Source organism: Scyliorhinus torazame, chromosome 21 (assembly GCF_047496885.1).
Source record: "Scyliorhinus torazame isolate Kashiwa2021f chromosome 21, sScyTor2.1, whole genome shotgun sequence".
In the NCBI taxonomy this organism is placed as follows: domain Eukaryota; kingdom Metazoa; phylum Chordata; class Chondrichthyes; order Carcharhiniformes; family Scyliorhinidae; genus Scyliorhinus; species Scyliorhinus torazame.
Genome location: NC_092727.1, coordinates 31798902 through 31826759, shown reverse-complemented (window position 1 = coordinate 31826759; position 27858 = coordinate 31798902). Strand labels below are relative to the sequence as shown.

The following is a 27858-nucleotide window of genomic DNA, read 5'->3' as shown; positions in this document are numbered from 1 at the left end:
GTGGAAAGTGAGGATGAAGAGAAGCCAAGTATAGCTCTGGAAGGGAAAGGATGGGCTGGATACGGTCGAGCACCACAGCGGGAGGGATCCTCAACTTAGGGAAGATTTAATAAGCACCATTGTGGATGGTAGCATCATCAGAACAGGTGTAACTGAGACAGAGACACTGGGAGAATGCAACGGAGTCCTTAATGGAAGCAGGATAGAGTAGTTGAGGCAGCTGTGGGAGTTGTGGCTTTATAATGAATATAAATAGACTGTGGGTCCACAGAAATGCAGACAGAGAAGTCAAGGAAGGTGAGGGAAATGTTAGAGATGGACCATGAGAATGTGAGAGAAGGGTGGAAATTTGAAACAGAATTGCTGAATTTCCCAGTTCTGGGTGAGAACAGAAAGTGGCACTGATATAGTTATCCATGTAGAAGAAAAATAGATGAGGGATGGGTAGTGCGGGGCCTCAAGTACGACGGGACCAAGGACTGTCCCACATACGCACAACAGGCAGGTTTTTTCTCAGGCTAACACCACCAGTATCGAAGCACTGACCATGCTCGATTGGCTCTGCTGGATGGGCAACATCGTCCACATGCCTGACACGAGACTCCTGAAACATGAGCTCTAGTCTGAGTACACAGTAAGCGAGCCCCAGACGGGCAGAGGAAACGCTTCAAGGACACCCTCAAAGTCTCCTGGGAATCCCTGGTCCAAGACTGCACCTTGAAGTGGAGGAAAAGCACTGGGAAGGAGCTGAACACCTCAGCTTTCATCATCGGGACCAAGCTGAAGTCAAGCATCATCAGAGAAAGCAGCGCGTGGCAGCCCAGAACCCTACCCACTCGCTCTTCCAACTACCATCTGCCCCACTTGTGACGAAGTCTAATGCATGACCAACAGTGACCTGAGAACTCATTTTTAGTGAGGAAGCAAGTCATCCTCAACTCAGAGAGACTGTCTAAGAAGAGGAGAGAAGTAGAAGAAACAGATAGACGGAACTAGGGCCTGTATGGGGATGCATAGCCATTCCTTTTGTTTGGAAGAAGTAAGACAAGTTAAAGGAGAAATTGTTCAATGAGAGAACAGGTTCAGCCAGGCAGAGGAGGATGGTGGTGGTGGATCGAGGCTGATCGGTCATCCATTCAAGGAAGAAACGTAGAGCCCTCAGACCACCCTGCTGGGGGATGGAGGTGTAGGGGATTGGACATCCATAGTGGGGGAGTCAGTTAGAGCTAGGAAAAAGGAAATTGTTGAAATGATGTAGGGTATCAGAAGAATGACAAATATAGGTTGGCAGAGACTGGACAAGAGGGAAAAAAAAGGTCAAGATTGGAAGAAATGCATTCAGTGGGGCAGGAAGAAGCTGAATCAAAACAAAAGAGTCAAGAGAGGAAGAAATCAGTTCAATGGGGCAGGAATAGACCGAATCAATGGATCTACAAGCACAGTCCTGTTTGAGAAGGAGATAGAAACAGGCTGTATGGAGTTGGGGGGAAAAACAGGCTGTATGGATAGTACGCCAGACAACAACAGCACCACCCTGGTCAGCAGCTTCGATCTGGAAACAGTGGCTAGAACCATTACCATTGCCTTTTGTTCCATGACATCTTTGGTAACTAATCTCCCCTACCCCCGCCCTCTAACCCATCCCTCACCTTCCCTTTGGCTCCTTCTGACCCTCTCTCTTCTTCAACAGCATAATACCCATCGCATTTCTAGCCCCTTCAATTCTGTTTCTCTCTCCAGACATGCGGAGGTCTTCCAGCAATTTTGTTTTTATTTTGGATCTCTAACATCCAGAGTATTTTGCTTCGATATAAAGGTAGATGGTTTAGAAAATGGTACCTTTAGCAATACTGCATTTCTTCAGTACCGCACTAGAGTATCAGCCTAGATCATGCAATCCATTCCCTAGAGTGTGACTTAAATCGACACCATTGCAACTTAAGAGTGAGAGTGCTACCACTTGTCCGGGCGATCTTTAGATTATCTGATGAATGGTTACCTGTCTTTGACAGGCCTCCACGATAATCAATTTCTGCTGAGGTGATGTTCTGGCAAATACAATTTCGCCGTGACTCCTCAAAATGTCATCTAGGAACTCGGGGTCCATTTCTTGGAAATCTGAACCGTTTATCACAGCAGCTATGGCGTCCCTTCAGTATTCAAAATACAAAGAACATTTACACCAGTTATATTTACTGCATTCATTAATCTGCCATATTTTTAGATCACAGGATATTCAGTTATCACCAGGCATGTCGATTGTGGGGCCCTTCAACTTAAACTCAATATTAAAACCTTTCTGTTGCCCCGGCTGTCAATACATTTAAAATCTGTATGTGGATTTGATCAGTTTAGCTTCTCTATGCCTGAGGCCCACGCCGCAACATATTACTATCTTTATTATTGTCACAAGTAGGCTTACATTAACACTGCAATGAAGTTACTGTGAACATCCCCTAGTCACCACACTCTGGCACCTGTTCAGACACACAGAGGGAGAATACAGAATGTCCAATTCACCTAACAAGCATGTCTTTCGGGACTTGTGGACGGAAACCGGAGCACCCGGAGGAAACCCACACAGACACGGGGAGAATGTGCAGACACCGCACAGACAGTGACCCAAGCCGGGAATCAAACCTGGGACCTTGATGCTGTGAAGGAACAGTGCTAACCACTATATTACCGTGCCGCCCAATAGATATCAACAAATGTGATGCCTCTATCAGAAATACTAGAGCACACTAACACCAGTCAGCCTGACATTGGTAGTGGGGGAAAATACTAGAGTCCATTATAAAAGATTTAATATCAGAGCACTTGGAAAACAGTGGGAGGATCGGACAGAGTCAGCATGAATTTACGAAAGGGAAATGCTCGACAAATCTACTGGATTAATCAAGGATGTAACTAGTAGAGTTGATGAGGGGAAGCCAGCGGATGTGGTGTATTTGGACTTTCAGAAGGCTTTCAACGAAGTCCCACGTAAGAGACTAGTGTGTAAAATTAAAGTGCTTGGAATTGGGGGTAGTATATTGAGATGGATAGAAAACTAGTTGACAGACAGGAAATAAAAAGTAGGAATAAAAGTGTTGTTTTCCGAATGGCAGGCAGTGACTCTTGGGGTACCGCAGGGATCAGTGCTGGGACCCCAGCTATTCACAACATATATTCATGATTCAGATGAGGGAACTAAAAACATTATCTCCAAATTTGCAGATGACACAAAGCTGGGTGGGAGGGTGAGCTGGAGGAGGATGCAGAGATGCTTCAGTGTGAGTTGAACAAGCTAAGTGAGTGGGCAAATGTGTGGCAGATGCAATATAAGGGGGGCCATTCTATGGATAAATCTGAGGTTATTCATTTTGTAGCAAAAACAGGAAGGCAGATTATTACCTGAATGATTATAAATTGAGAGGGGAATGTGCTGCAAGACCTGGATGTCCTCGTACACCAGTTTCAGAAGGTGAACATGCAGGTAAAGCAGACAATAAAGAAGGCAAATGGTATGTTGGCCTTCATACCAAGAGAATTTGAGTACAGGAGCAGGGTGTCTTGGTGCAATTATACAGGGCCTTGGTGAGACCACACCTGGAATAGTGTGCGCAGTTTTGGTCTCCTTATCTGAGGAAAGATGTTCTTGCTATAGAGGGACTGCAGAAAAGGCTTACCAGACTGATTCCTGGGATGGCGGGACTGGTGTATGAGGAGAGATTGAGTCGGTGAGGATTCTGGAGTTCAGAAGAATGAGGTGCAATCTCATAAAAACCTATAAAATTCTAACAGGACAGGGTAGATGCAGGAAGGATGTTCCCAATGGCAGGGGTGTCCAGAACAAGAGGTCACAGTCTAAGAATACGGGGTACGGGGTAAACCATTTAGGTCTCACTCAGAGAATAGTGAGCCAGTGGAATTCGCTACTACAGAAAGCAGTAGAGGCCAAAAAATTGCTTGTTGCCAAGAAGGAGTTTGAAATAACTCTTGGAGCTAAAGAAATCAAAGGATATGCGGAGAAAGTGGGAGCAGGCTATTGAGTTGGATGATCAGCCATGATCATAATGAATGGTGGAGCAGGTTTGAAGGGCTGAATGGCCTACTCCTGCTCCTATTTATCTATGTTTCTAAATGGGGGTGCGGCACCACCCCCCACCAAACACACACCCCCCCCCCCCACCTTTCCCCAACCCCGCACTGCGTGTGTGAGACCATGGAATACGGAATTATGCCTTGTTTCTTATATGCAAAGGTTTGAGATACAGCGTTAATGAATTGCCAAACACTGCAGATGCTGGAAATCTGAAATTAAAAACAAAAAGTGCTAGAAATACTTAAGAGGTCAGGCAACATCTGGAGAGAAAGAAACGAGTTAATGTTTCAAGTTGATGACCTTGCATCAGAACTGAGTTAACCAGTGCACACTAGGAGTATTCAAGAATGCATTGAGTAACTTGTGGGAAATTAGTGCCCTGCTTGTTGATTGCCCCATAATTATCTGTAATAATTAAATCTCAATAATAACAGTATTAAAGAAAAAGTATTATGTGTAACACAGATTACCTCAATCTACCTTTTATTCACTTGGTCGACAGAGACATTAAGACGCTTTGCAATGTCTTCCACTGTCTCACTACCAGCTGAGAAAATGCCAGTACTCCTTGCTATAGCCATCGCTGTGATTGGGTGATCACCAGAGATCATAATGACCTGTCAGGGAGAGAAAAATAGGCATTTATTAATGATGAGGTTTTTAAAAAATAACAAAATGCAAGGACTTACAGTACATCAGATACTGTTAATTTTGTGGTTTTATGGAATTTAACAGGACCTGCAAAATTCACAGTCGGGTTAAATACATAAAATCATTACACCTTGATTCTTCTGAACGTTCGGAAATATGTCCAATTTTATAGCTTTTTATCTGATGTTCTTGTGGGACAGAAACTGGTAACTTATTGCCATTCTATGCTTAAAAGATGTGAAGGCAGTAGAGAGAGTGCGCAGCAAGAATTCATAAGAATGGATACAGAAATGAGGAAGTTGTTACATGGATTGTTTTAGATTGTTTTCCTCGGAGAAGAGAATGCGAAGAGGAGATTTGATAGAGGTGTTCAAAATCATGAGGGATCTAGACTGATAGGTAGAGAAAATCTGTTCCCCCTGATGGGTAGATGAAGAAAGAGAGGCAGAAGTAGGAGCAGAAGTAGTCCATTCGGCATTGAGTCTGCTTCACCATTCAATGAGATCATGATTGATCTGATGTGATAATCCTCAACTCCACTTTCCCACCTTATCCTAATAACCTTTAATTCCCTTACTGATTAAAATCTGTCCATCTCAACCTTGAACACACCCAACGACCCAGCCTCTGTAGTCCTTTGCGGTAAAGAATTCCACCAATTCACTACCCTCTGAGAGAGGAAATTCCTCCTGATCTCCATTAAGGAAATCGGCAGATTGGCATGTCATCAGTCGACAGCCTTGTGAAGGTTAATGTGCTCCCAATTAATAGATGCCAGAGTGTGGAATTAGATTATATATATTATATATCATACTATATATATGCTGTCACATCAGCCTGATCAGGTTCTCTGTAAATTCCGACATAGAATTATTTACAGAAAAGGCAGAGTAAGTACAGTGCACCAAGTTTAGGTTTTACAGATTTATTTTTTGATCATCCAGTTCTATGTCTACTGTTTTTACTATTATTAAAATAATTTAACAATTTTACAACAAGCTGACTTTCTCAGTACACAGCAAGATGTTTAAAATTCAAGTCCACGATCGTAACATACAAGGAACCTGTATTTTTTCAGCCAACTTCATGTTTTGCTACGGTTGATGTATCACTTAATGGAGGGGCGAACCCTGTGGAGAATCTTTCTAGTGATGTGACATTCTAAAGTTTTGTGTTTCATTTTTGATAAATATGTCTCTCAAGTGGTGGTAACTACAGATATATTTCATAATGTCATGTGAGAGTACCTTTAAGAAATGGGTGTTTATAAATGGGTGTTTAAGAAATGTACCTTTTAGAAATGGGTGTGCATATAAATACCTGTTGTGAGAGTACTTTTAAGAAATGGGTGTTTATTACTACAGTGATGTCAGAGAGTGGTTGGAGCTGGGCTGTCAGCTTTTTACTTTTGTTTTAGGCTGTTTGCTGCAGGGTGTGTTTTAGTTTCGTTTTCAGAGCTGGATAGCTGCAGTCACAGCCAGCAGGTGTATTAGAGTCTCTCTCTGTAATCTAAAGACTGTAAATGATCCTGGTGATATAAAACTAATAACAGTAATGACTTTAACCTGATGTGCTTCTGGTAAAAGGTGTTTCAAGTCTTATCGATGGTAAAAGGAAAGCTTAAAGGATTACTTAGTATTGTATTCTTTGGGGGTTGTATTTGAATTAATGGTTGCTAAGATGTTCACTGTATGTTTTAAAAAGGTTAACTTGAGTTCATAGAATAAACATTGTTTTGCTTTAAAAAATACTTTTCCATTTCTGCTGTACCTCACCTGTAGAGTGGGCCGTGTGCTCCCCATACCACAATCTAGTAAAAGTTGTGGGTCAGGTGAACTCCATGATACACTTTGGGGTTCTCTAAACCCTGGTCCATAACAATAAGAATACTATGTTAGTTTCTTTTTTTTGTTTTGAAGTTCCCATCACTTTGTCATCAATCCTTTCTTGTTTTATGAAAGTAAAGGATTCCTCTTTATTAATTTTTTTAAAACGCCAAACACAAGCTTGGCAAATGATTGTAGCAAATTTGGAATCTGCTCTAGATATAGAATCACGGAATCTAACGGTAGAGTAGGAGGCTATTTACATCATTGTGCCTACGTCAGACCTTGACTGAGTTTCCCACTTAATTCAATTTCCCTGCTCTTTGCCCTTAGCCCTGTGAGTTATTAAGTATACATTCAATTTCCTTTTAAACGATATTACTACAATCACTCTCTCATGCAATGTATTCCAGGTATGACTTGCTGGGTTGAAAAAATACTCTCAGCTCCCTCTATTTTGCTTATTAGTCATCCAGTATCTTAAATCAGCGTCCTCTGGTTTCCTATCCGTGGTAACAGTTCTTCGTTATTTGCTCTCCTAAAACACCTCATAATTCTGAACACCTATATTAATATCTCTTCAAACCTTCTAATACTTTAATACAAAATGAAGAGTGGAGTAGATCTTTACATTTTTATTCTGAAAATGGAGGACACCTGCATTTTGCAACATATTCTAATATCTGTATACTGTAATGTTCATAATTGTGTAAACCTTTTCTTATCTTACACTTTGGGCGCGATTCAACTAAATGGGAACAAAGTCCCATTTGTTCACATGGCTATACAATGCCACTCATGTTAAATAAGGGGCCTCAGCGGGGAAGAACGGCTGACTCTGCACATAGCGCCATTTTCGACACTGAGGAGCTCCGCTTGCCGAAACTCCGCAATATAGCATGAGATCGAGATGTCATTCTTAAATGGAGTCCCAATCGCCCTGACCACCGCCCCCCCCCCCCACCCCACCCCACCCCCCACCCTCCCAAGCCCTAACGCACTATGGGAGGGCGCCTAGCCCCTAACGCATCCTCCCCCTAACACCCATACAGGGCACCCCCGGCCCAATCGCCAGCGCACAAAACATGCGAGCTTGATTGGCACCCTAGTAGAGCAAAGCTGGCACCCTGGCAGTGCCACCTGTGCAGCTTGGCAGTGCCAGGGTGCCAGGCTGACAGTGCCAGTGTGCCCAGGTGGTGCCAGCAATGCCAGAAAACCACCTAAAGAGAATGCACCTGGGGGCCTCTGATCCCCTGGGACACCCCCACGCATGCCGTCTTGTCTGGTCACGGTTTGGGGGACCAGTGCTGAACAGCGCCCGCCCAAAGTCTCCGAGGCAAGGGGATAGATACCAATACCTCCTTTACCTCGAGAAACTGCATATTAGAGTGAGACTAGCTCACTCGAATATGCAGATTTGCTAAAAGGTGATTCGCCCACAATTGGCGGGATTTACATCGCAAAGTCTCGTGAGATCACATTAGCTCGCGTGAGGCGTTGCGAGCCGGGTAGATCCCAGGAACGGGGTCTCCCGGTTTTTAATTGGCCACGCTGTCCCGTGGCGAGCTACCTTTTGGGCGCAGTGCAATGTGGCCGTTGGTTTGCACAATGACATTTTTATTTCAATAATTGCCAATAGCTATGTTTTGATTTGCATTGGGATCAGAATTCAACACATGCCGCTGTGATAATATTCCAATGTGCTATGATCTCAATTGATTTTATAACTGGAAAGGAAGATCCCAGAATAGAACCCTCGCTCAAAAGACCATAACTTTTATTTATTTTTATAAAAGCGCGGAGGACATTGGAGCCTGGTTAGCAGGTTTCGATGGGCCTATGAGGCGAGCGAGGGGGGGGGGGGGAGGGATTGACGCTGGGAGACGTTTTTTTCGAGAGGAAATGTCGGGGGGGGGGGGGGGGGTTGGGAGGGGGGGGGTTGGGAGGGGGGGTGGGGGGGGGAGGTGTTCGATGTTAATAATGGATAGGGGTGGGTCAGGCTCATGGGGCAGGGCCCGGTGGTATGATGATGGTGGATAAGAAGGGTGGGGGGAGGGAGGGGGCGGGGTGAGAGACCCCCAGTTAGGATGGTCACGTGGAATGTGAGGGGGTTAGGAGGTCCGGTCAAGAGGTCAAGAGTGCTTGCGCATCTTAAAAGTTTGAAAGCCAATGTAGCAATGCTGCAGGAGACTCACTTGAGGGTGAAGGACCAGGTGAGACTTAAAAAGGGCTGGGTTAGTCAGGTGTTTCACTCTGGATTTGACGGAAGGGCTCGAGGGTAGCGATAATGGTCAGCAAAAGAATACGCTTCCAGATGGAGAAGGTGGTGGCAGAACAGGGGGGTAGATGTGTGATTGTGACGGGGCGCTGGAGGGGAGGTTAGTGGTGCTGTTAAGTGTATACGGTCCCAATTGGGACACACACAAACTGATAGTGGGGGGGACTGGAGCTTGGTGCAGGAGCCTAGGTTGGACAGGTCACGGCCGCGCTCGCTGGTTCCATCAGGGGGAGGCAAAGGCGTTGGCTGGGCTAATGATGGAAATGGGAGGGGTGGACCCTTGGAGGTTTCTGCACCCGAGGGAACAGGAGTACTCGTTTTTCTCAGCAGTCCATAAGGTATACTCGCGGATCGACTTCTTTGTGCTGTGGAAGGCTTTGCTGGCTGGGGTTAAGGGGTCGGAATACTTGACAATTGCAGTGTCAGATCTCCGCATTGGGTGGATATGGTACTGGAGAAGTGGGTAGCGTAGAGGCCGGGGTGGAAACTAGATGTGGGACTTTTGGGGGACCAAGGGTTTTGTGACAAAATTGAAAAGGTAATTGAGGAATATGTAGGTTTCAACTGTACGGGTGAGGTGTCGAAGGCAGTTGTCTGGGATGCTCTAAAGGTGGTGGTGAGGGGTGAGGTGATTTTGTTTAAGGCCAGGGTGGACAAAGAGGAGAGGTTGGAGTAGCAGAGGGTAATAGATGAGATGTTGGAGGTAGTTAGGAGTTATGCAGAAAATGGGGACCCAGCGAAGTTGGAAAAGAGGAAAGAACTACAAGCGGGCTTTGACCGACTATCTACCAGGAAGGCTGTGCGCCAGCTGAGACGAGCAAGGGGTGCAGTTTACGAACATGGAGGTAAGGCAGGGCATATGTTAGCAGGTCAGCTCCGGAGGGATGCAGCAGTAAGGGAAATTGTTCAGGTGGGGGATAGATCAGGGAAGTTGGTGGCGGCTCCAGATCTGATTAACAAGGTCTTTGAGGAATTTTATAAGAGGGTTGTACAGGTCAGAGCCACCTGGGGGAGACCGGGAGATACAGGAATTTCTAGATGGGTTGGAGTACCAGAGGTTAGGGGAGGGGACAGGGCTACATTAGAAGGAGCGATAGTGGAGCAGGAGATAAAGGATGCGATTGGGAGGATGCAGTCGGGGAAGGTGGCAGGGCCAGGTGGGTTTCCAGTGGAATATTATACAAAATTCAAGGATAAGCTGGCACCCCTGATGGTGGGGATGTTTGAAGAGGCAATAGGGAAGGGGGTGTTGCCACAAACCTTGGGCAGACATCGATTTCCCTGATGCTAAAAAAAGATAAGGATCCGACGGAGTGTGGGTCGTATAGGCCCATATCACTTCTGAATGTGGACGCAAAAGTATTGGCGAAGGTATTGGCAGATAGGCTGGAGGAGTGCCTCCCAAAGGTGATAGGTGAAGATCAGACGGCGTTCATGAGAGGGAGACAGCTCTTTTCAAACGTTAGAAGGGTATTGAACGTCATTATGGCGGAGGGGAAGGAAACAGAGCTGGTTGTGGTATTGAACGCTGAGAAGGCGTTTGACCAAGGAGAATGGGGGTACTTGATGGCAGTTCTGGAGTGGTTTGGGATTGGACCAAGATTTGTGAACTGGGTAAAGCTGTTACAGAAGGAGCCGAGGGCGAGTGTCCGCACAAACAACATCAGCTCGAGATACTTTTCTCTCCACCGTGGGACTAGGCAGGGACGTCCTATGTCCCCCCTGCTGTTTGCACTCGCGATTGAGCCGTTGGCCATTGCATTAAGAAGTTCAGGGGTATGGAAAGGAATAGTGCGGGGGGGGGGGGGTAGAGCATAGGGTGTCCTTATATGACAAGGACTTGCTGTTATACGTGTCGGAACCGAGTGTGTTGATAGGGAGAATATTGGAGCTGCTTCGAGTGTTTGGGTCTTTCCCGGGGTACAAACTAAATCTAGACAAGTGTGAGTATTTTATGGTGTCTTGGCTGGGGGTGGGGGCAGCAACCATCTGGGATGGCCACTTTCAGAACACAAAATGGACACTCACAAAGACTATAGGGAAATGTGGACAATACTAAGCAACAAGCAGGCACAGAGCCTGAATGTCTATTTGGAAAGCAGTCAGCAGACGGAATCGAAACTCTGGGTCTATTAACATATTGATGGCCTCCGAGGAACAAAGGACTAATACTCAGGTAGCCGATACTAACTAACTGGTGTATTGGCTCTTTGATCGGTATTCGGGGTGAACCTTGTGGCGGTGTCGAGAGATACCTGGCGACTCTGAAAGTATACTCATAATTAGGATTAAGAAAGGCGACCATATTGACTGCTATATTTATAGCAAGTAAACAGAGCAACAGGCGGCTGCCATTCCGTAGGGCAGGGACTCACTTTAGGTACCTGGGGGTGCAGGTTGTCCGGGAGTTGGGGGGGGGGGGGGGGCGGGGGGGGGGGTCAGGTACAACATTTCTAGTTTGGTGGGGAGAGTGAAAACTGATCTGGCAAAGTGGGATGGTTTCCTTCTGTCACTGGCGGGTCAGGTATAGGCGGTTAAAATGAACGTGTTGCCCCGATTTCTGTTTATATTTCAATGCCTGCCGATTTTCCAGGCAATAGCTTTTTTCAGAGAGATTGAGGGAAGGATTACTTCATTCATATGGGGAGGGAAGGTCGCCAGAGTTAGAAAGGCGCTGCTACAGAGGGGAAGGCAGGCAGGGGGTTTGGGTCTTCCGAACCTGATGTATTACTACTGGGCGGCGAATGTGGAGAAGGTGCGGAGTTGGGTCAGGGGGGTTGATTCCCAGTAGGTCAGAATGCAGGAGAGTTTTTGCAGGGGGTCGGGATTGAAAGCACTAGCAACAGCGCCGCTCCCGATGGCCCCGGGAAATACTCAGGGAGTCCAATAATAGTGGGTGGGAGTCTCCCATGCCGCGCCATATGGGAGAATCTCTGTTCACGCCATTTTTTCCCGCGGCGCCAGTCCGATGCTGGCAGGCGATTCTCCGAGGAGCGGAGAATCGGCTCCGTTAGCGCCGGTGCGTTTGGCGCGCCGGTGCGTTTGGCGCGCCGCTGGTCGCGGGCCACTGTCCGCGGCGGGGCCGCCGATTCTCCAGCCTTGATGGGCCGAGCGGCCGCGTGGAAACGGCAGAGTCCCGCCGCCGCCGTTCACACCTGCTCGCAGCCGGCGGGAATTCTGCGCATAGGGTCGGGGGGCGGCCGGTGGGGCGGGGAAAAGCGCTCCTGCACCGAGGGGGGGGCCTCCGATGGGGTCTGGCCCACGATCGGAGCCCACCGATCGGCGGGCCGGCCTCTCCAGCCCAGCCCTATTTTATTATGCCGGCCCCTGAACCCCCACACCATGTTGCGTCGGGGCCGGCGCGGTGAGGAAGTCCCCTGCGCATGCATGGGTTGGCGCGGTGCCACTGCACATGCGCAGTTTGGCGCGGCGCCCAGTTGACGCCAGGAAGGGAGGCTGGAGCGGCGTGAACTGCTCCAGCGCCGTGCTGGCCCCCTATGGGGGCCAGAATCGGTAGTGTCCGTGCCCGTTTCACGCCGACGTGAAACGCGACGGCGTTCACGACGGCGCAACCACTCTGCCTCCATTTCGGAGAATCCCGCCCAGTAGCTTCATTGAGAATTTGGAGGCAGTTTTGCCAACACTTCAGGTTGGGGGCAGGGTCAAGGGAACCACAGATTTCAGCCAGGGAAGTGGGATGGAAATTTTCGGAAATGGGAGGAGAAGGGGATTAAGACACTAAAAGATTTGTTTCTTAGGGGTCGGTTTGCAGGAGTGAAGGAGCTGGAAGCGAAGTATGGGCTGGAACAGGGGGAAATGTTTATATACATGCAGGTTCAAGATTTTGCCAGAAAGGAGATACAGAGCTTCCCGGTGGAGCCGGCCTCCACATTGCTGGAGGATGTGCTGACGACAGAGGGACTGGAGAAGGGGGCAGTGTCGGCGGTTTACGGAGCTATTTTGGAAGAGGAGAAGGCACCACTGGAAGGGATCAAAGTAAAGTGGGAGGAAGAGTTGGGAGAGGATATGGAGGAGGGGTTCTGGTGTGAGGTGCTCTGGAGAGTGAATGCCTCCACCTCGTGTGCGAGGTTGGGGCTGATACAGCTGAAGGTGGTATACAGAGCACACCTCATGAGGGCGAGGATGAGCCGATTCTTTGAAGGAGTAGAAGATGTGTGTGAATGTTGCGGGGGGGGGGGGGGGGGGGGGGGTGGTGACCCGCTAATCACGTTCATATGTTTTGGTCCTGTCCAAAACCAGAGGATTACTGGAAGGAGTTTTTTAGGGTAATTTCTAAGGTGGTGCACGTGAAACTGGACCCGGGCCCCCGGGAGGCCATATTCGGGGTGTCGGACCAGCCAGGGTTGGAAACAGGTGTGGAGGCAGATATTGTAGCCTTCGCCTCGTTGATCGCCCGAAGGCGGATCCTGATAGGTTGGAGAGCAACCTCTCCACCCTGTGCCCTGGCATGGCAGAGGGACCTGTTGGAATTCTTGACTCTTGAGAAGGTTAAGTTTGAACTGAGGGGAAGGATGGAGGGGTTCTACAATTCATGGGCGTTATTCATTATGCACTTTCAAGAACTGGATAACATCGAACATTAGTTGGGACGGATGGGTGGGGGGGGGAGGGGGGCTGTGTGTGTTAATGGCGACTATGGGCGATCCCTAATTCCTTTTTTTCATTTGTTTGTGTGAACATACGGGCTAATGTTTGGGGTTTGGTGGGAGGATGGGATTGTTGTTATTGATATGGCTATTGACATATTTGTTACTGATTATTGTTTATTGTTGGTGGGTGTAAATTTGGGAGAAAATGAGAAAAAGGAGAATAAAAAAATATTTTTTTTAAAAAGCGCGGAGGAACAGAATCACAGAATGGCTAATTAATTTTAACAGCAAGGGAAAAAAACATTTCTTTTTTTTTAAATTCCAAATTAAGGGGCAATTTAGTTTGGCCAATCCACCTACCCTGCAAATCTATGGGTTGTGGGTGAGACCCACGCCTCCTTCTAAACTGTAGGAATTCTATGATGCTATGAAATGTTCTTTTACCAGCTTAATATCGTAAAAAGCCTTACAACACCAGGTTAAAGTCCAACAAGTTTGTTTCAAATCACTAGCTTTCGGAGCACTGCTCCTTCCTCCGGTGAATGAAGAGGTAGGTTCCAGAAACATATATATAGACAAAGTCAAAGATGCAAGACGATACTTTGAATGTGAGCATTTGCAGGTAATTAAGTTGTTACAGATCCAGAGAGAGGGGTAATCCCAGGTTAAAGAGGTGTGAGTTGTCTCAAGCCAGGACAGTTGGTAGGATTTTGCAAGCCCAGGCCAAATGGTGGGGAGTGAATGTAATGTGACATGAATCCAAGGTCCCGGTTGAGGCCGTACTCATGTGTGCGGAACGTGGCTATAAGTCACACCTCTTTAACCTGGTGTTGTAACACTTCTTACTGTGCTCATCCCAGTCCAACGCCGGCATCTCCACATCACAGCTTAATAGCAACAGTGTTACTCAGGCCATAACAATGAAGTTCCATTGTTGTATCAATTGGATGTTAGAGTCTCACATGTGCTGCCGCATACATTTCTCCAGCCTTCTGGAAGGCGGATTGATTAACATTTTAGTGAGATGATGTTGAACATAACTCAACAAACTGATTTATTTCGCCTCTGTCAATTGACTGAGTGGGATAACGTCAATAGTTAATCTCTCTGTAATTTGATTTAATTAATCCTCGGAACAAAGGAACAGTGAAAAAAGCATATGGGACACTTGCCGTATCAATTAAGGCATAGATTACAACAGCAAGGAGGTCATTTTGGAGTTCAAGGTGAGGGGCAGGAGGTTTTGGGGGGGGGGGGGGGATGGAATGTGAGGAAAAGCCTTTTTACCCAGAGCGTGTGACGGTCTGGAATACATCGCCTGTGAGAGTGGTAGAGGCAATTGCCTCACATCCTTTAAAAAGTGTCTGGATGAGCACTTGGCACGCCATGACATTCAAGGCTATGGGCCAAGTGCTGGGAAATAGGATTAGGTAGGTAGGTCAAGTGTTTTTCATGTGGGCTGAAGAGTGTTTTCTGCATTGTATTTTTCTGTGATTCTGAATAAAACACGTCACACTACTCTTAGCAGAATAAGTATTACTTTTCTGGTCAACCTTGTCACAATCCCAGTTGATGTTATAACTAGATGGAAAGATCCCGGAATGGATCTCGGAATGGGGAACAGAATCACAGGAGCACTAATTAGTTCTAACAAATAGAAAAAACATTTATTAAACATGAAAAGTTAATTATACAATACTCCTTTACTCCCCCTTTGCTTAACAAATACAGATTTATAGATTAACATGGATTACAAAATATATCTTTAGCTACAATGGTCTCATTAACACAAAAAAATTATTTTAAGCACACAAGGTGACCAGTCTGCTCTGAACCCAAGTTAGTGTCTGTGGATTTTTCCTGAGAAGCTCATCAGAAAGTTGTCATATGAGAATTTCCAAATTCGACTCCCAAACTTATGTTTTGAAATCTTCTCAAAATAATGCTGTCCCTTAACGGTTTGCATTCTGGATGTCCAGACCAGATTTTCCAAATGACGTTTTAAACAAAGCTTCCACTCCACTTTTAACAGTGAATCTAATCCAGAATTTTATACCATCCTCTTTTAGGTTTCTTTTGTCTTAACTGGTTTCACACAAACTCCGAGATACAGCCATCAATTTCCATAGTTATTTCAACTCACGCCCCAGAGGCTCTAGTAAAACTTCACAAACCTGACAATCACTTTAGATGTCTTTCCAGCATCTCAGCCTCCTTCCCTGTGGTTTCTTTTTTTGGGGAAAATACTCGAATTAAATTTATAACATTTTATACTTAAACAACAATCAAACAATAATACATGTATTAACCTCAACAAACATATCAAAACAAAAACCCCATCAACAATTATAACAACCCCCCCCCCTGCCACCGCATATACCCACCCCCCCCATAGGTAACAGTAACTAGATCCTTGAAATGCAATATAAACGGTCACCTATGGTAGAACCTGTCACTCACTCGGTGCAAGAACTCGATCAAGATACCCAGTCACGCACTGGGCGGTATCGCCTGACTCCAACTCAGCAGAACCTGCCCCTGAGCCAACAATGCGGCAAAGACCAGAGCATCCACCATCAGCACAGTCCTTAATTCCAGCTGGTCCAACGCCCCAAATAGGACTACTTACAGGCAGGGCTCCAAATCCACATTTAAAATTGCCAATATGGTGTTGAAAAAAGAGCTCCAAAAACTCAACCATTCGGACAGGACCAGAACAAGTGCGCATGATTCACAGGTGCTCATGCCTATCTTCAACCCCTTCAAAAAACCAACTTGCTCTGGCCTTGGGTAAGATATGCCCTGAATATCACCTAAAGCTGTAATAAACATACATTGGACATAGCGTTCACCCTGCGGAGAGATTCACTCCACATCTCCTCCAAAAGGGGACCCAGCTCCTCCCACCTCGCCTTCACCTCCTCCATCAGAACCTGCTCTTCCCCATGATCTGACCACACAACCTAGGTGTACTACCCTCCTCTGACCCCGCACAGGAGAGAATCCGTTCCAGCAAGGTGGATGGTGGCACCCCCGGAATGTCGAAAAAGCTCGGCGGACCCAGTCACACGACCTGAAAGTACCTAAACATATCCACCCTACCAAGGCCTGCTTTCTCCCTCAGCTCCACCCAGTCAGCAAATCAACCCTCCAAAAATAGGTCCTTTACCCTCTTCAGCCCCTTACCTTTCCACCCCGCGAAAATGGCATCAAGTTTGCCCGGTTGGAACAAACGATTCCTGCAGATAGGGAATCAGATTGACGACCACCACCACCACCCCCCCCCCCCCCACCCCCCCATCCCCAGCTTAAAATTCTGGCGGAACTGCCACCATATCTTTAATGTGGAGATAACCACCGCATAGGGCAGCACGGTAGCATTGTGGATAGCACAATTGCTTCACAGCTCCAGGGTCCCAGGTTCGATTCTGGCTTGGGTCACTGTCTGTGCGGAGTTTGCACATCCTCCCAGTGTGTGCGTGGGTTTCCTCCGGGTGCTCCAGTTTCCTCCCACAGACCAAAGATGTGCAGGTTAGGTGGATTGGCCATGATAAATTGCCCTTAGTGTCCAAAATTGCCCTTATTGTTGGGTGGGGTTACTGGGGTATGGGGGTAGGGTGGAGGTGTTGACCTTGGGTAGGGTGTACTTTCCAAGAGCCGGTGCAGACTCGATGGGCCGAATGGCCTCCTTCTGCACTGTAAATTCTATGATAATTCAATGAATATTTCGCTGGGGAAAATGACAGAGAGGCCTCCAGACACGACCCCTTACATGACCCCGACTCCATCCATGGTCCAGGCAACCTCCTGATCCCCAAATCAACCGAACATCTGCTCTGCATTGGCCGCCCTATAGTAAAACAACAGGTTCGTCAGTGCCAGACATCTGCCCGCCCCCCCCCCCCACCCCCCCCCCCACCCCCCCCTAATCTGCCTCTCCCTCGATAAAACCGTCCTCCAAATCTGGGAGTTTGCCCGCTCATATAAACCCTGTTATAAGCCGCTCCAGCTTGTGGAAAACTGCTTTAGGCAGGAAAACCAGAAGACATTGAAACAAAAACACGATTCTTGGCAATATATTCATCTTAATCATTTGCACCTGGCCCACCAGAGGCAATGTAGGGCTATCCCATCTCTGCAAATCTGCCCTCACCCTATTTGCCAGACCAACAAAGTTCAGCTTGCGAAACCACGCCCAATCCCACACCATCTGGACCCCCAGATCGTTGACGTTAGTCCCAGCACAATGAAAAGGCAGCCCCCTCACCTCAACGCCCCCCCCCCAACCCCTCGATGGCCAACCATAAAATACTCACTTTTCCCAACATTCAACTTAGATTCCGAAAAAGAGCCGAACATCTCCAATATCGCCATAATATCATCCATCACTACCCCCTTACGTATAACAAAAGATAGTTAGCGTACAACAACACCATGTTCTCCATCCCACCCTCACAATCCCTCTCCGCTTTTCCGAGGCTCTCAATGTAATTGCCGGCTCAATGCAATTGCCAATGGCTCAATCGTCAATGTGAACAACAATGAAAACAAATGAAAACCCTGCCTCGTCCCCCTATATAACCTGAAGGACCCCAAACTCATGGGGTTAGTTCACACACTAGCCGACAGTACCTCATACAACAGCTGCACCCGCGACGCAAACCCAGGAACAAACCCAAGGTTCTCCAGAACCGTAAACAAGTATCTCCACTCAACCCTGTTGAAGGACTTTTCTGCATCCAAAGACACAACTATCTCTGGCTTTGATCCCACCGCCAGTGCAAAAACACATTGAGTAACCACGTCACATTTCTCTGCTGTTTCTGTCTGTCTTTTAACTGAGCTGGTCTCTGTTCTAGTACCTTTAAACTCAGACATCTTGGAACTTCTGTTCATTTCTCTAATCTCTTTAATTAGCTGCTGTTCAGATTTCTTAGCCATTACTACAAAGTCTGGCTTTTCCTTTAGCAAAGCTGGAAGAGATATGCCCTCTCTAGCCTTCTAAAACAACTGCTTCTAGCAGTACTGAGAGCACTATCTTCACTCTCACTGCAACCAAATTAGCTAAACTAAAACGTAAAAGCTTCTCTTATAAGGCCCTAGTTGCTGAGCAACACCCACATGCTCATGCTTTTTATTTATTCCTCATAGCCCTCTCCAAGCACAATAAAGACACAGTTGGAACATAACCAACCCTCACAGCATGAATATAACTATAGGTTTTACCTCTCCAGACACAATAACATTAAATTATGCCCATTTAAAACTATACCTTATTTCTAATGTTAAACAATACAAATATGAATTCCTTAAAACTATCTTTCTTTTCCTAACAGTCTTCACAATGTCCATTCCCATCTCCCAATCCTGACAGGCTCTATCCTTGGAAGATAAGCCACTCTTTCTTCCTCAATAGACTTTATTAGACCTGAACTGCAGATTGCATGCTTCTGTGCATTGGTTCCTAGCTGGACAGGAAGCAATAAGGAAATGTCTGATCTCCTTAAAGTTCCTATGTCAATTGATTACAGACTTGGACTGCAAATTAACAACAACTAATTTATATAGTGCCTTTAACATAACAAAATGTCCTTTCAATTAGCTACTTTAAATTATGAAGAGAAGTTGGATAGGCTTGGGTTGTTTTCGCTGGAGCTAGGAACACTGAGGGGATGACCTGATTGAGTGGACAAGATTATGAGGGGCATATACCAGGGTGTATAGGGAGCAGCCGTTCCCCTTAGTTAAAGGGTCAGCTATGAGGGGTACAAGTTCAAGGAGAGGAGCAGGAAGTTTAAAGGGGATTTGAGGAAAACTGTTCTTACCCAGAGAGTGGTGACGGCCTGGAATGCACTTCCTGGGTGGGTGGTAGAGACGGGTTGCCACATATCCTTGAAAAAGTATCTGGATGAGCAGTTGGCATGTCATAACATGGAGTATTGTGTTCAGTTTTGGTCTCCTTACTTGAGAAAGGACATACTGGCACTGGAGGGTGTGCAGAGGAGATTCACTAGGTTAATCCCAGAGCTGAAGGGGTTGGATTACGAGGAGAGGTTGAGTAGACTGGGACTGTAGGTTGAGTTGACTGGGACTGTACTCGTTGGAATTTAGAAGGATGAGGGGGGATCTTATGGAAACATATAAAATTATGAAGGGAATAGATGGGATAGATGCGGGCAGGTTGTTTCCACTGGCGGGTGAAAGCAGAACCTCAAAATAAGGGGAAGTAGATTTAGGACTGAGTTTAGGAGGAACTTCTTCACCCAAAGGGTTGTGAATCTATGGAATTCCTTGCCCAGTGAAGCAGTCGAGGCTCCTTCATTAAAAGTTTTTAAGATAAAGATAGATAGTTTTTTGAAGAATAAAGGGATTAAGAGTTATGGTGTTCGGGCCAGAAAGTGGAGCTGAATCCACAAAAGATCAGCCATGATCTCATTGAATCGTGGAGCAGGCTCGAGGGGCCAGATGGCCTACGCCTGCTTCTAGTTTTATAACATTCAAGGTTATGGGCCAAGTGCTGGGAAATGGGAATTAGGTTGATGGATCAGGCGTTTTTCATGAGTCGACGTAAACTCAATGGGTCAAAGGGCCTCTTCTGCACTTAATTATTCTGTGATACATTTTCATTTATTCGTTCATGGGACGTGGGTGTCGCAGGCTGGGCCAGCATTTATCACTCATCCCTAGTTGCTCTTGAGCGTGCACAGTTAAGAGTCAACTACATTGCTGTGAATCTGGAGTGACATGTAAGCCAGACCAGGTAAGGGTGCATATTTCCTTCCCTAAACAACATTAATGAACCAGATGGGTTTTTACGACAATCGACAATGATTTTATGGTCATCATTAATTACATATTTTTATTGAATTCAAATTTCACCATCTGCAATGGTGGGACTTGAACCTGGTATTACTCTGGGTCTCTGGTTTTCTTGTTCAGCAACAATACCACTATGCCATCGCATCGTTCCTACCTCTGCCCCCTGACCAGTCAACTTCCTGCTCAGAGGATGCTTTTTAGTTTTGCTTTTTTTAACGTATTTACTCTTAAGATTTGACCAGTGGCTAGGTCAGCATTTATTGCCCCCCTCTAGTTGCCCTTGAGTGGTGGTGAGCCACCTTGTTGAGTTGCTGCAGTACATGTGTCATAGGTATACCGACAATGCTGTGAGGGAGGAAGTTCCAGGCTATTGAGTCCAACAACAGTGAAAGAATGACAATATAGTCCCAAGGCAAGACGGCTTCTCGAGGAACTTGTTGTTGGTGCTGTTCCCATGCATCTGCTGCCTTTGTTCTTCTAGGTGATAGATGTCATGAGATTGGAAGGTGCTGTCGAAGTAGCCTTGGCCAGTTGCTACAGTATATCTTGTAGATGGCACATGTTGCAGCCATGGTGCGTTGGTGCTGGAGTAAGTGAATGTTTCAGGTAGTAGATGCAGTGCAATCAAGCAATTTGCTTTGTCCTGGATGGTGTTGAGTTTTTTTTTTAAAGTGTTGCTGGAGCTGCACTCATCCAAACAAGGGTAGAGTATTCCATCTCGCTACTGAGTTGTGTCCTGTAGATGATGGACAACCTTGGGAGATTTATTCACCACAGAATTCCCAGTTTCTGCCCTGCTCTTGTAGCAACAGTGTTTATATGGCTGGTAGTTAAGCTTCTAGTCAGTGGTAACTGCCAGGGTGTTGATGCTGGTGGGAGGGGCAGTGAGGGGGCAAATGGTGTGGAATCTCACTCCCAAAGAAAATGAAGTTACAGTTTTTAAAATAAATAATAATTATATTATTTTATGTCTATATTTCTCTACAGTAGTTTCTCCCCCAATTCTTTGTATATGGTCCAATCTTTTGTTTTGCTTTCTGTACACTGACTTAAATATAACTATTTCATGCTTTTTTAACTTCAGGCTTTGCTGTCTGAGAAATCTTTAATCTGATTGACTGTATGCTGTCTTCTCTACTCACAGATGTCGCAGGTTCTGTGCTGAAAAGCTGTGTGGGCCACTTCAGCTTCCAGTAAAAAGCCCTCTAGACCAAGTTAATGAAATTCCCTTTCAATATTATGTACACTGATTGATTTTTTAAAGGATATATATTCCTAGGTAATAAATATGAACGTTACCCTAATATTTAGTAAATTATTACAATCATGGTACATCCATAACCATTACCTGTGGATGAAGTAAATAATTTAGCCATTAGTTCTCTACCTTTCAGACCATCTTCTTGCTTTCTGCTTCTCTATACCAGGGCACCAAGGTCATTTGCAATTAGTTTCACTCTGAAAGCAACAGAGTACCATTCCCACCCAAAATACCTCCAAGATTGCCACGGTTTGGAAATCTGGAATTTAAAGCCACAGAACAAAGAACAAAAAACAAGAACAGGAACATGAACAGGCCCTTCGGCCTCCAAGCCTGTACCGGTCGTGATACCAACCTTTGCCAAAACCATCAGCACTTCCTTGTATAGTAACCCTCTATACCCATCCTATCCATGTGTTTGTCGAGATGCCTTTTGAACCCTGTTAATGTATCTGCTTCCACAACCTCCCCTGGCAATGCGTTCCATGTACTCACCACCCTCTGGGGCTCGTTCAGCACAGTGGGCTAAACAGCTGGCTTGTAATACAGAATAATACCAGCAGCGCGGGTTCAATTCCCGTACCGGCCTCCCCGAACAGGCGCCGGAATATGGCGACTAGATTTTTCACAGTAACTTCATTGAAGCCTACTTGTGAAAATAAGCGATTATTATTATTATTAGATGGAAAGTATTAACTGCAAGTTACATGCAATAGAAGACACATACCCTGATTCCTGCACTTCTGCATTTTAGGATAGCATCCGGCACACTCGAGCGGGGTGGATCGATCAGAGACAGGAGACCGATGAAGCATAAATTGGAGACTGGGAAGTTCCTGCTGTCTGCGTCAAAAATGTACAAATCTGGATATTTGTCTTTTGGCAAATATTGATGACAAAATCCTAAAAGAATTGAAAATTGCTAATCAAAAACTCTCAAAACGTAAATGCGACATTAAATTTCCATCAAAATCTATACAGTCGATTGGCAAGAAAAATAAAAACAGACTGAATGTGGAACATTTGGTTGATTTAAGGAAGAAAATTGCAAAATATTTAAGATTACATAAACAGCTTTCCTGAGATTTAGCAGAGAAATCGAGCATCACGCCAAAAACTGGTGCGGACACAATGGGCCAATGGTCTCCCACAGTGCTGCAATAATTCTATAATCATAAGTTAAACATAGCACAGGAGAAATGCAAAATAACACTTATTGATGCTGAAAATAGCACCAGCCAACTTTTCAGTCCCACCAAATCTACAACAGATCCTCTGCTAATGCAATGACCTAGGAAAATTAGGTTAAAGTGATCACTTGCAATTGAGTCTGTCTAAAACCCATCATTCACTAGTTAGTTTTAATAACACCAAAGAGAAATATTCAGCAAATGGCAGGCGATAAGAGAAGGAAGGTTTCCTGGTCAACCATACTGTAGAGGGCAACAGCAAACCACTGCAGAGGTTTGCCAGATCTAATCCTGGACCAATCCAATGGAAGTCCATGGCCGCCAATGCCTTCTTGGGATGGGGTACCTGAAGGAGGAGGTCTTTACTGAAATCAATGTTAGTTGAGTTATTGTATTCAAAAAAATAAATGGATACATTCTTGATCTTTTCTACTGAAAGCATTAGAGGAGGAATAAATCTCAAACCAGGCCCTGGATGAGTTGACTGTTCTGGTTTCACAGGCTGGTTCCATCTGAAATTCCCACCAAATGTCAGTGGACGTTCTGCTGGGTCACCAAATTTTACAGCCCGCCCACAACCAACAAATCCCAGCCACTGCTGTTCGATAGATTCATTGAGCTAATTGTTATCTTCTCCAGTTGATTATGAATTCCAGTAAGATCACTTGCTCAATTTAAATGCTCCCATGGGCAGTACACGGTGCACCTCTTACCTAGTCCTCTTACCTAGAACTCTCTCTCCCAATCCTCCAAATTCAAGATAAGCTGACTGAATGACTTCTATCTCGTCATCTTCCAGTGGAACCTCTCTGCCCTGAAGCATTACGGTGGAACAAGACTCCAAGATGCGCTCTGGTGCTCCCTTCATCACTAAGAGGAGACGTTTATCATATGGATTGTTGTTCCTATGAATGGACAGCTAAAAATAAAAATGCATAAGTTACACATCTAATGTATTAGTTTCATTTTGCTGTAAGGAGAAAAGATGCAATGGAATATTTTATGAATATTAGAACTTCTTGTTAAGAATTTTTAAAAAGGGAGAGGAAAAATTGGGTCCTGCTACTCTCGTTACCTGGACACGGAATAATAACCAAGGAACCCCAATTTCATGTTGCCACAGCCCATGCCCAAAGGGCGCCTGACAAATGTCCGACCCCAAATTGGATGGATGACTTTTCAAACATTGGCTAAACCAGTCATATGATTGAGAGGCTTAATGCTTCCCTTTGAGTTCCTCTCGTCAATTAGATTTCACTGTGGTCCTGGGCTCAGCTCCCCACCACCCACCCCGGCCTTGCTCGATGGCAGCTGTTAGCAAAGAATGCAGCCATAAATTGATCTCCTCAAAGAATATTGATATGAGGCCCAAAGCCCAACTTAAGAGGAGTCACAATAGGTTATGTGCTTGAAGATGCACCATAAAAATTTCTACTTCTGCATCAACCTTTGACAAAGAGTCATTGGTCTCAAAACGTTAGCTCTTTTCTCTCCCTACAGATGCTGCCAGACCTATTGAGATTTTCCAGCATTTTCTCTTTTGTTTCTACTTCTGCACGTCTAGCCTCATTAAAGGAAATTCATTTTCTTCGATATTATTGAAACCTGACTACCAATCTTTTAATTTTACAAATGCCACCCAGCTGGAACTTATTATTCGGGTGTCTTGCGATCATGAAAAATACTTCCTGTAGTTGATGTCAGTTTTGCAATGAGCTTGAGATTCAAAATGACATGGTGACCCAGAAAGCTAAGGTTACGTAGTTTGTTATCTGGAAAGGAAGAATGTTATCTGGAAAGGAAGATCTGGAAAGGAAGAAGGCGGAGTTATGGGGAGAGGGCAAGAGAACGGCATAAAGTGAATTGCTGATTTGGAGAGTTGGTGCAGCCACAATAGACCAAATGGCCTCCTTCTGCGCTTCTAAAATTAAACAATTGCAGAATTCTGGGGCATAAAGGCCAAAGTCTCGATAAATCGCTCTGCTCGAACCAGATTCTGCTCCTAAAACTGGCCTCATCTCATGATCTCAAATGTAAATAGCTTCAGTTGTAATTGTTCAGAGTGTGTCTTCACATGGAGACCAAACCAACAGACTGAGCAGGAAAGATAATCATTCTTCTGCAACTTATTGAGTTCTTTTTAAATAAATTTTAAAGTACCCAATTATTTTTTTCCAAATTAAGGGGCAATTTAGCGTGGCCAATCCACCTAGCCTGCACATCTTTTGGGTTGTAGGAGGGAGACCCACGCAAACTCCACACGGACAGTGACCCGGGCTGTGATCGAACCCGGGTCCTCAGCACCGTGAGGCAGCAGTGCTAATCACTGCACCACTGTGCCGCCCAGAATTATTTTTAAAGTTATTGTCATTCAAAATTACTTTATTATTTGTTTATTTTCATTAATTTTCATGCCATCAGTTACATGCTTGCAGGTTCTAAAACATGTTGTGCCTGTTGCATACAAATGATGGTCAAAAGCATACATGCATAATAGAATACACACATTGAATGAGCTCAACACTTTCCTTTGATACCAGCTGTTTATGTTGATTTATGCCGTATTTTGATTTGGGGAATGTGATGACTGGAAGATTTTAGATTGGATTTTGGATTGGATTCAAATTATTTGGCAATTTAAGGGTTAAAAATCTGAGGTTGGAGTGTGTTTGACTGCAGTGGTCATGTTTTATTTTATAATTCAGTTTTGCAGTGCCTGGGTGCCTTTAGAAGTCAGAAGGTGACAAAGGAATGTTTTATTTCAGTCTGAGCTAATGCATTGTGGTTTGATTGGGGGCAGCTCCTGGGGAGTTAATGTGCATTCAATCTCTGGAAAGTTCATTTGTTTTTCAGCTTGGGGAGATGATGTCAGTGCTGGGTGGAGTTAAGGGAGAGAGAGATTTTTGAGAAAACTTTTGGGGGAAGAGTTGCAGTCTGATCTGTCCGGTACTGTGTCCACAATTATCTCACAGTAAGATAGGTTTAAAAAAGAGTAATAATATTTTAAAGCAGAGCAGTCTTGGTTGAAGACAAGAAAGAGGCTGAAACAACCTAGTTGAAGCAGCTATTTGAAGATATTCAGCCAGAGTCTGCAGGGGTTCTAATCAGGGCCCAGGCCTGTTCTGCAAAGCAAGGATTACTCAACTTCTGATTTTAAACTGGATTAAGAGCTGTATGTTTCTTTTCTTGTTTAATGGAGAATTGAGTCGCAGTTAAGGGGTAATTGTAAACTGTTCTTTTTGGATGTGAAGTTAAAGAGTTTAATGTTGTATTCATAATAAAGTTTTGTTTTAAAATACCAAAGCCCTATTTTTTCATGCAATCATTCCTGTAGTGAACCATTCTTTCAACACAGTCTTTGTAAATAAAGTATAATATTGGTGTTTTGGTCCATTATCCTAGCCACTGTTGGGGTCTGGTCTGGGATCGTAATAGGTACTCTAATGAAAATGGTAGGATACTTTTATGCAACTTGATATCGACAACACAGGCACATTTTGGATACATTTTGGGTCGAAAAGTCCAAGTTGTTTTCACAGAGAGAACTCCAGTGCTCCTGAAGATCCTCATCGGCTGCAAAGAACACAGGCATTTGTGATTTTTTAATACAGTTTATAAACTCAGATTCATTCTTTCAAATTCAACAACTAATGCGGGGTTAGGAAAGCAGCTTAGAGACTGATCATAAACCTCAACCTGTTAGCGGGCTGTGATATTGTTGCATTTATGAGTTATTTAACAAAGACTTAGAAATGTATCTAAATTATACTCTCCTGCGATACTCGTGCATTACCTGAAATTTGTTGGTTGAAGTGAATGGTATTTCAAATATTTTGGTATTCTCCTCCCTGAATTCCATCACATTACCAAATACAGTTTCAGAGAACTTCAGAAGAGCAGTTTCAGAGGCGTCTCCAACCACATCTCGCTGTATGTGCCAAATATAAAACAACATTGAGTTCAATATTCCTCTTTAGAGAAACACCATCAATATTTATTGCAAAAGGTATTGTGGTGGCCCGAGACACATCCTGGAAGCTTCCTGCAGTTAACAAAGGGGTTTATTGATGAAACGCAAAGGCAGTTAGGCAACAGGCACAGAACACTACACAACAAAAGAACACTTTGGCTCTCTGGTTCACACTACCTGGGGTGTGCTCTCAGAGCCCCACGCAAACTCCCCATTGGTCGGGGTTCACACGATCCTGCACAATTGGCCCCAAGTCGGTCACGTAGTCCGTGGAGCTCGCTCACTTAAAGGCGCCGTGCTATCACATTCCTCCCCCTTAAGTCCCTGATTACAACTACCCCAAAAACTATATACAGAAGCCACAAATGTTAACAAAGACAACAGGGAAAAGTGAATTCATCAAAAAGTCAATTGGACCAGAGAACTCCGGGAACTCTCAGACCTCCATAACCCTGCCACTCTTTTGGGTGACTGAGTGGTCAACAATCAGGGGGGCCCACTTCACGACAGGTGAAATGGCCTGACCGGCCTCAACATGCACTACTGGTTGAACAGAAACAGGAGCCTCTCCCCGTGGATGAACAGAGTATTCACAATGCTAGCTGGATTTATCGACTCCAAGTTGGGGGTCGCCAATCCTTGACATCTCAAGTGCTCGACACGCTTTCTGATGGTCTTCCCATTCACATTGACCACATAAAACAACAGACCTGACTTGGCCAAAATCCATCCTTCTAACCAAGGCAAACGTGAGGTAAAATTACAAACCAAAACCGGGTCTCCCACCCGGAATGACCTTCGCCCCTCTGCTCTGACCACTGACTCTTCTAAGAGGCCTGATGTGCCTCCCCTCCAAATTTGGAAACACAAGATCCAATCGGGTTCTCAACCATGAACAGCTCAGCTGGTGTGACCTCATGGTTGAATGAGCTGAGTTGTACAAAAAACAAAATAATTAGCCAGATTGCTTTTATTTGAAAGTTTGGATGGCCCTCTCAGCCAGACTTCGATGCTGGGTGGTCAGGGCTATTCCCGTGTGTCATAGGCCATTGGTTCGCACAAAAGCCTGTAAATCATCGCTGATGAAGGGGGTGCCATTGTCAGAAACAATTGACTCAGAAAGCCCATGAATGGCAAACACTCAACGCAAGGAATCTACCATGGCC

At 45.2% G+C, this 27858-nt stretch overlaps 2 protein-coding genes across 4 annotated transcripts in view; one reads left to right on the top strand and one right to left on the bottom strand.

Moving 5' to 3' along the window:
- The window catches only part of LOC140398244 (uncharacterized protein CXorf65-like), a 68270-nt gene extending 45884 nt beyond the window's left edge, over positions 1-22386 (top strand). For both annotated transcript variants that reach the window (XM_072486681.1, XM_072486679.1), the window contains one exon: positions 22287-22386. The gene's annotated coding sequence lies outside the window, so the exon portion shown is untranslated. The remainder of the gene's footprint in view (positions 1-22286) is intronic.
- LOC140398241 (potassium-transporting ATPase alpha chain 2-like) overlaps positions 1-27858 on the bottom strand; it is a 99738-nt gene that overhangs the window by 24675 nt on the left and 47205 nt on the right. For both annotated transcript variants that reach the window (XM_072486665.1, XM_072486664.1), the window contains exons 10-14: positions 26516-26650; positions 23449-23641; positions 22260-22435; positions 4568-4704; positions 2000-2150 (exon numbers count right to left, since the gene is read on the bottom strand). In XM_072486665.1, coding sequence (XP_072342766.1) covers positions 2000-2150; positions 4568-4704; positions 22260-22435; positions 23449-23641; positions 26516-26650 — 792 coding nt within the window. The remainder of the gene's footprint in view (positions 1-1999; positions 2151-4567; positions 4705-22259; positions 22436-23448; positions 23642-26515; positions 26651-27858) is intronic.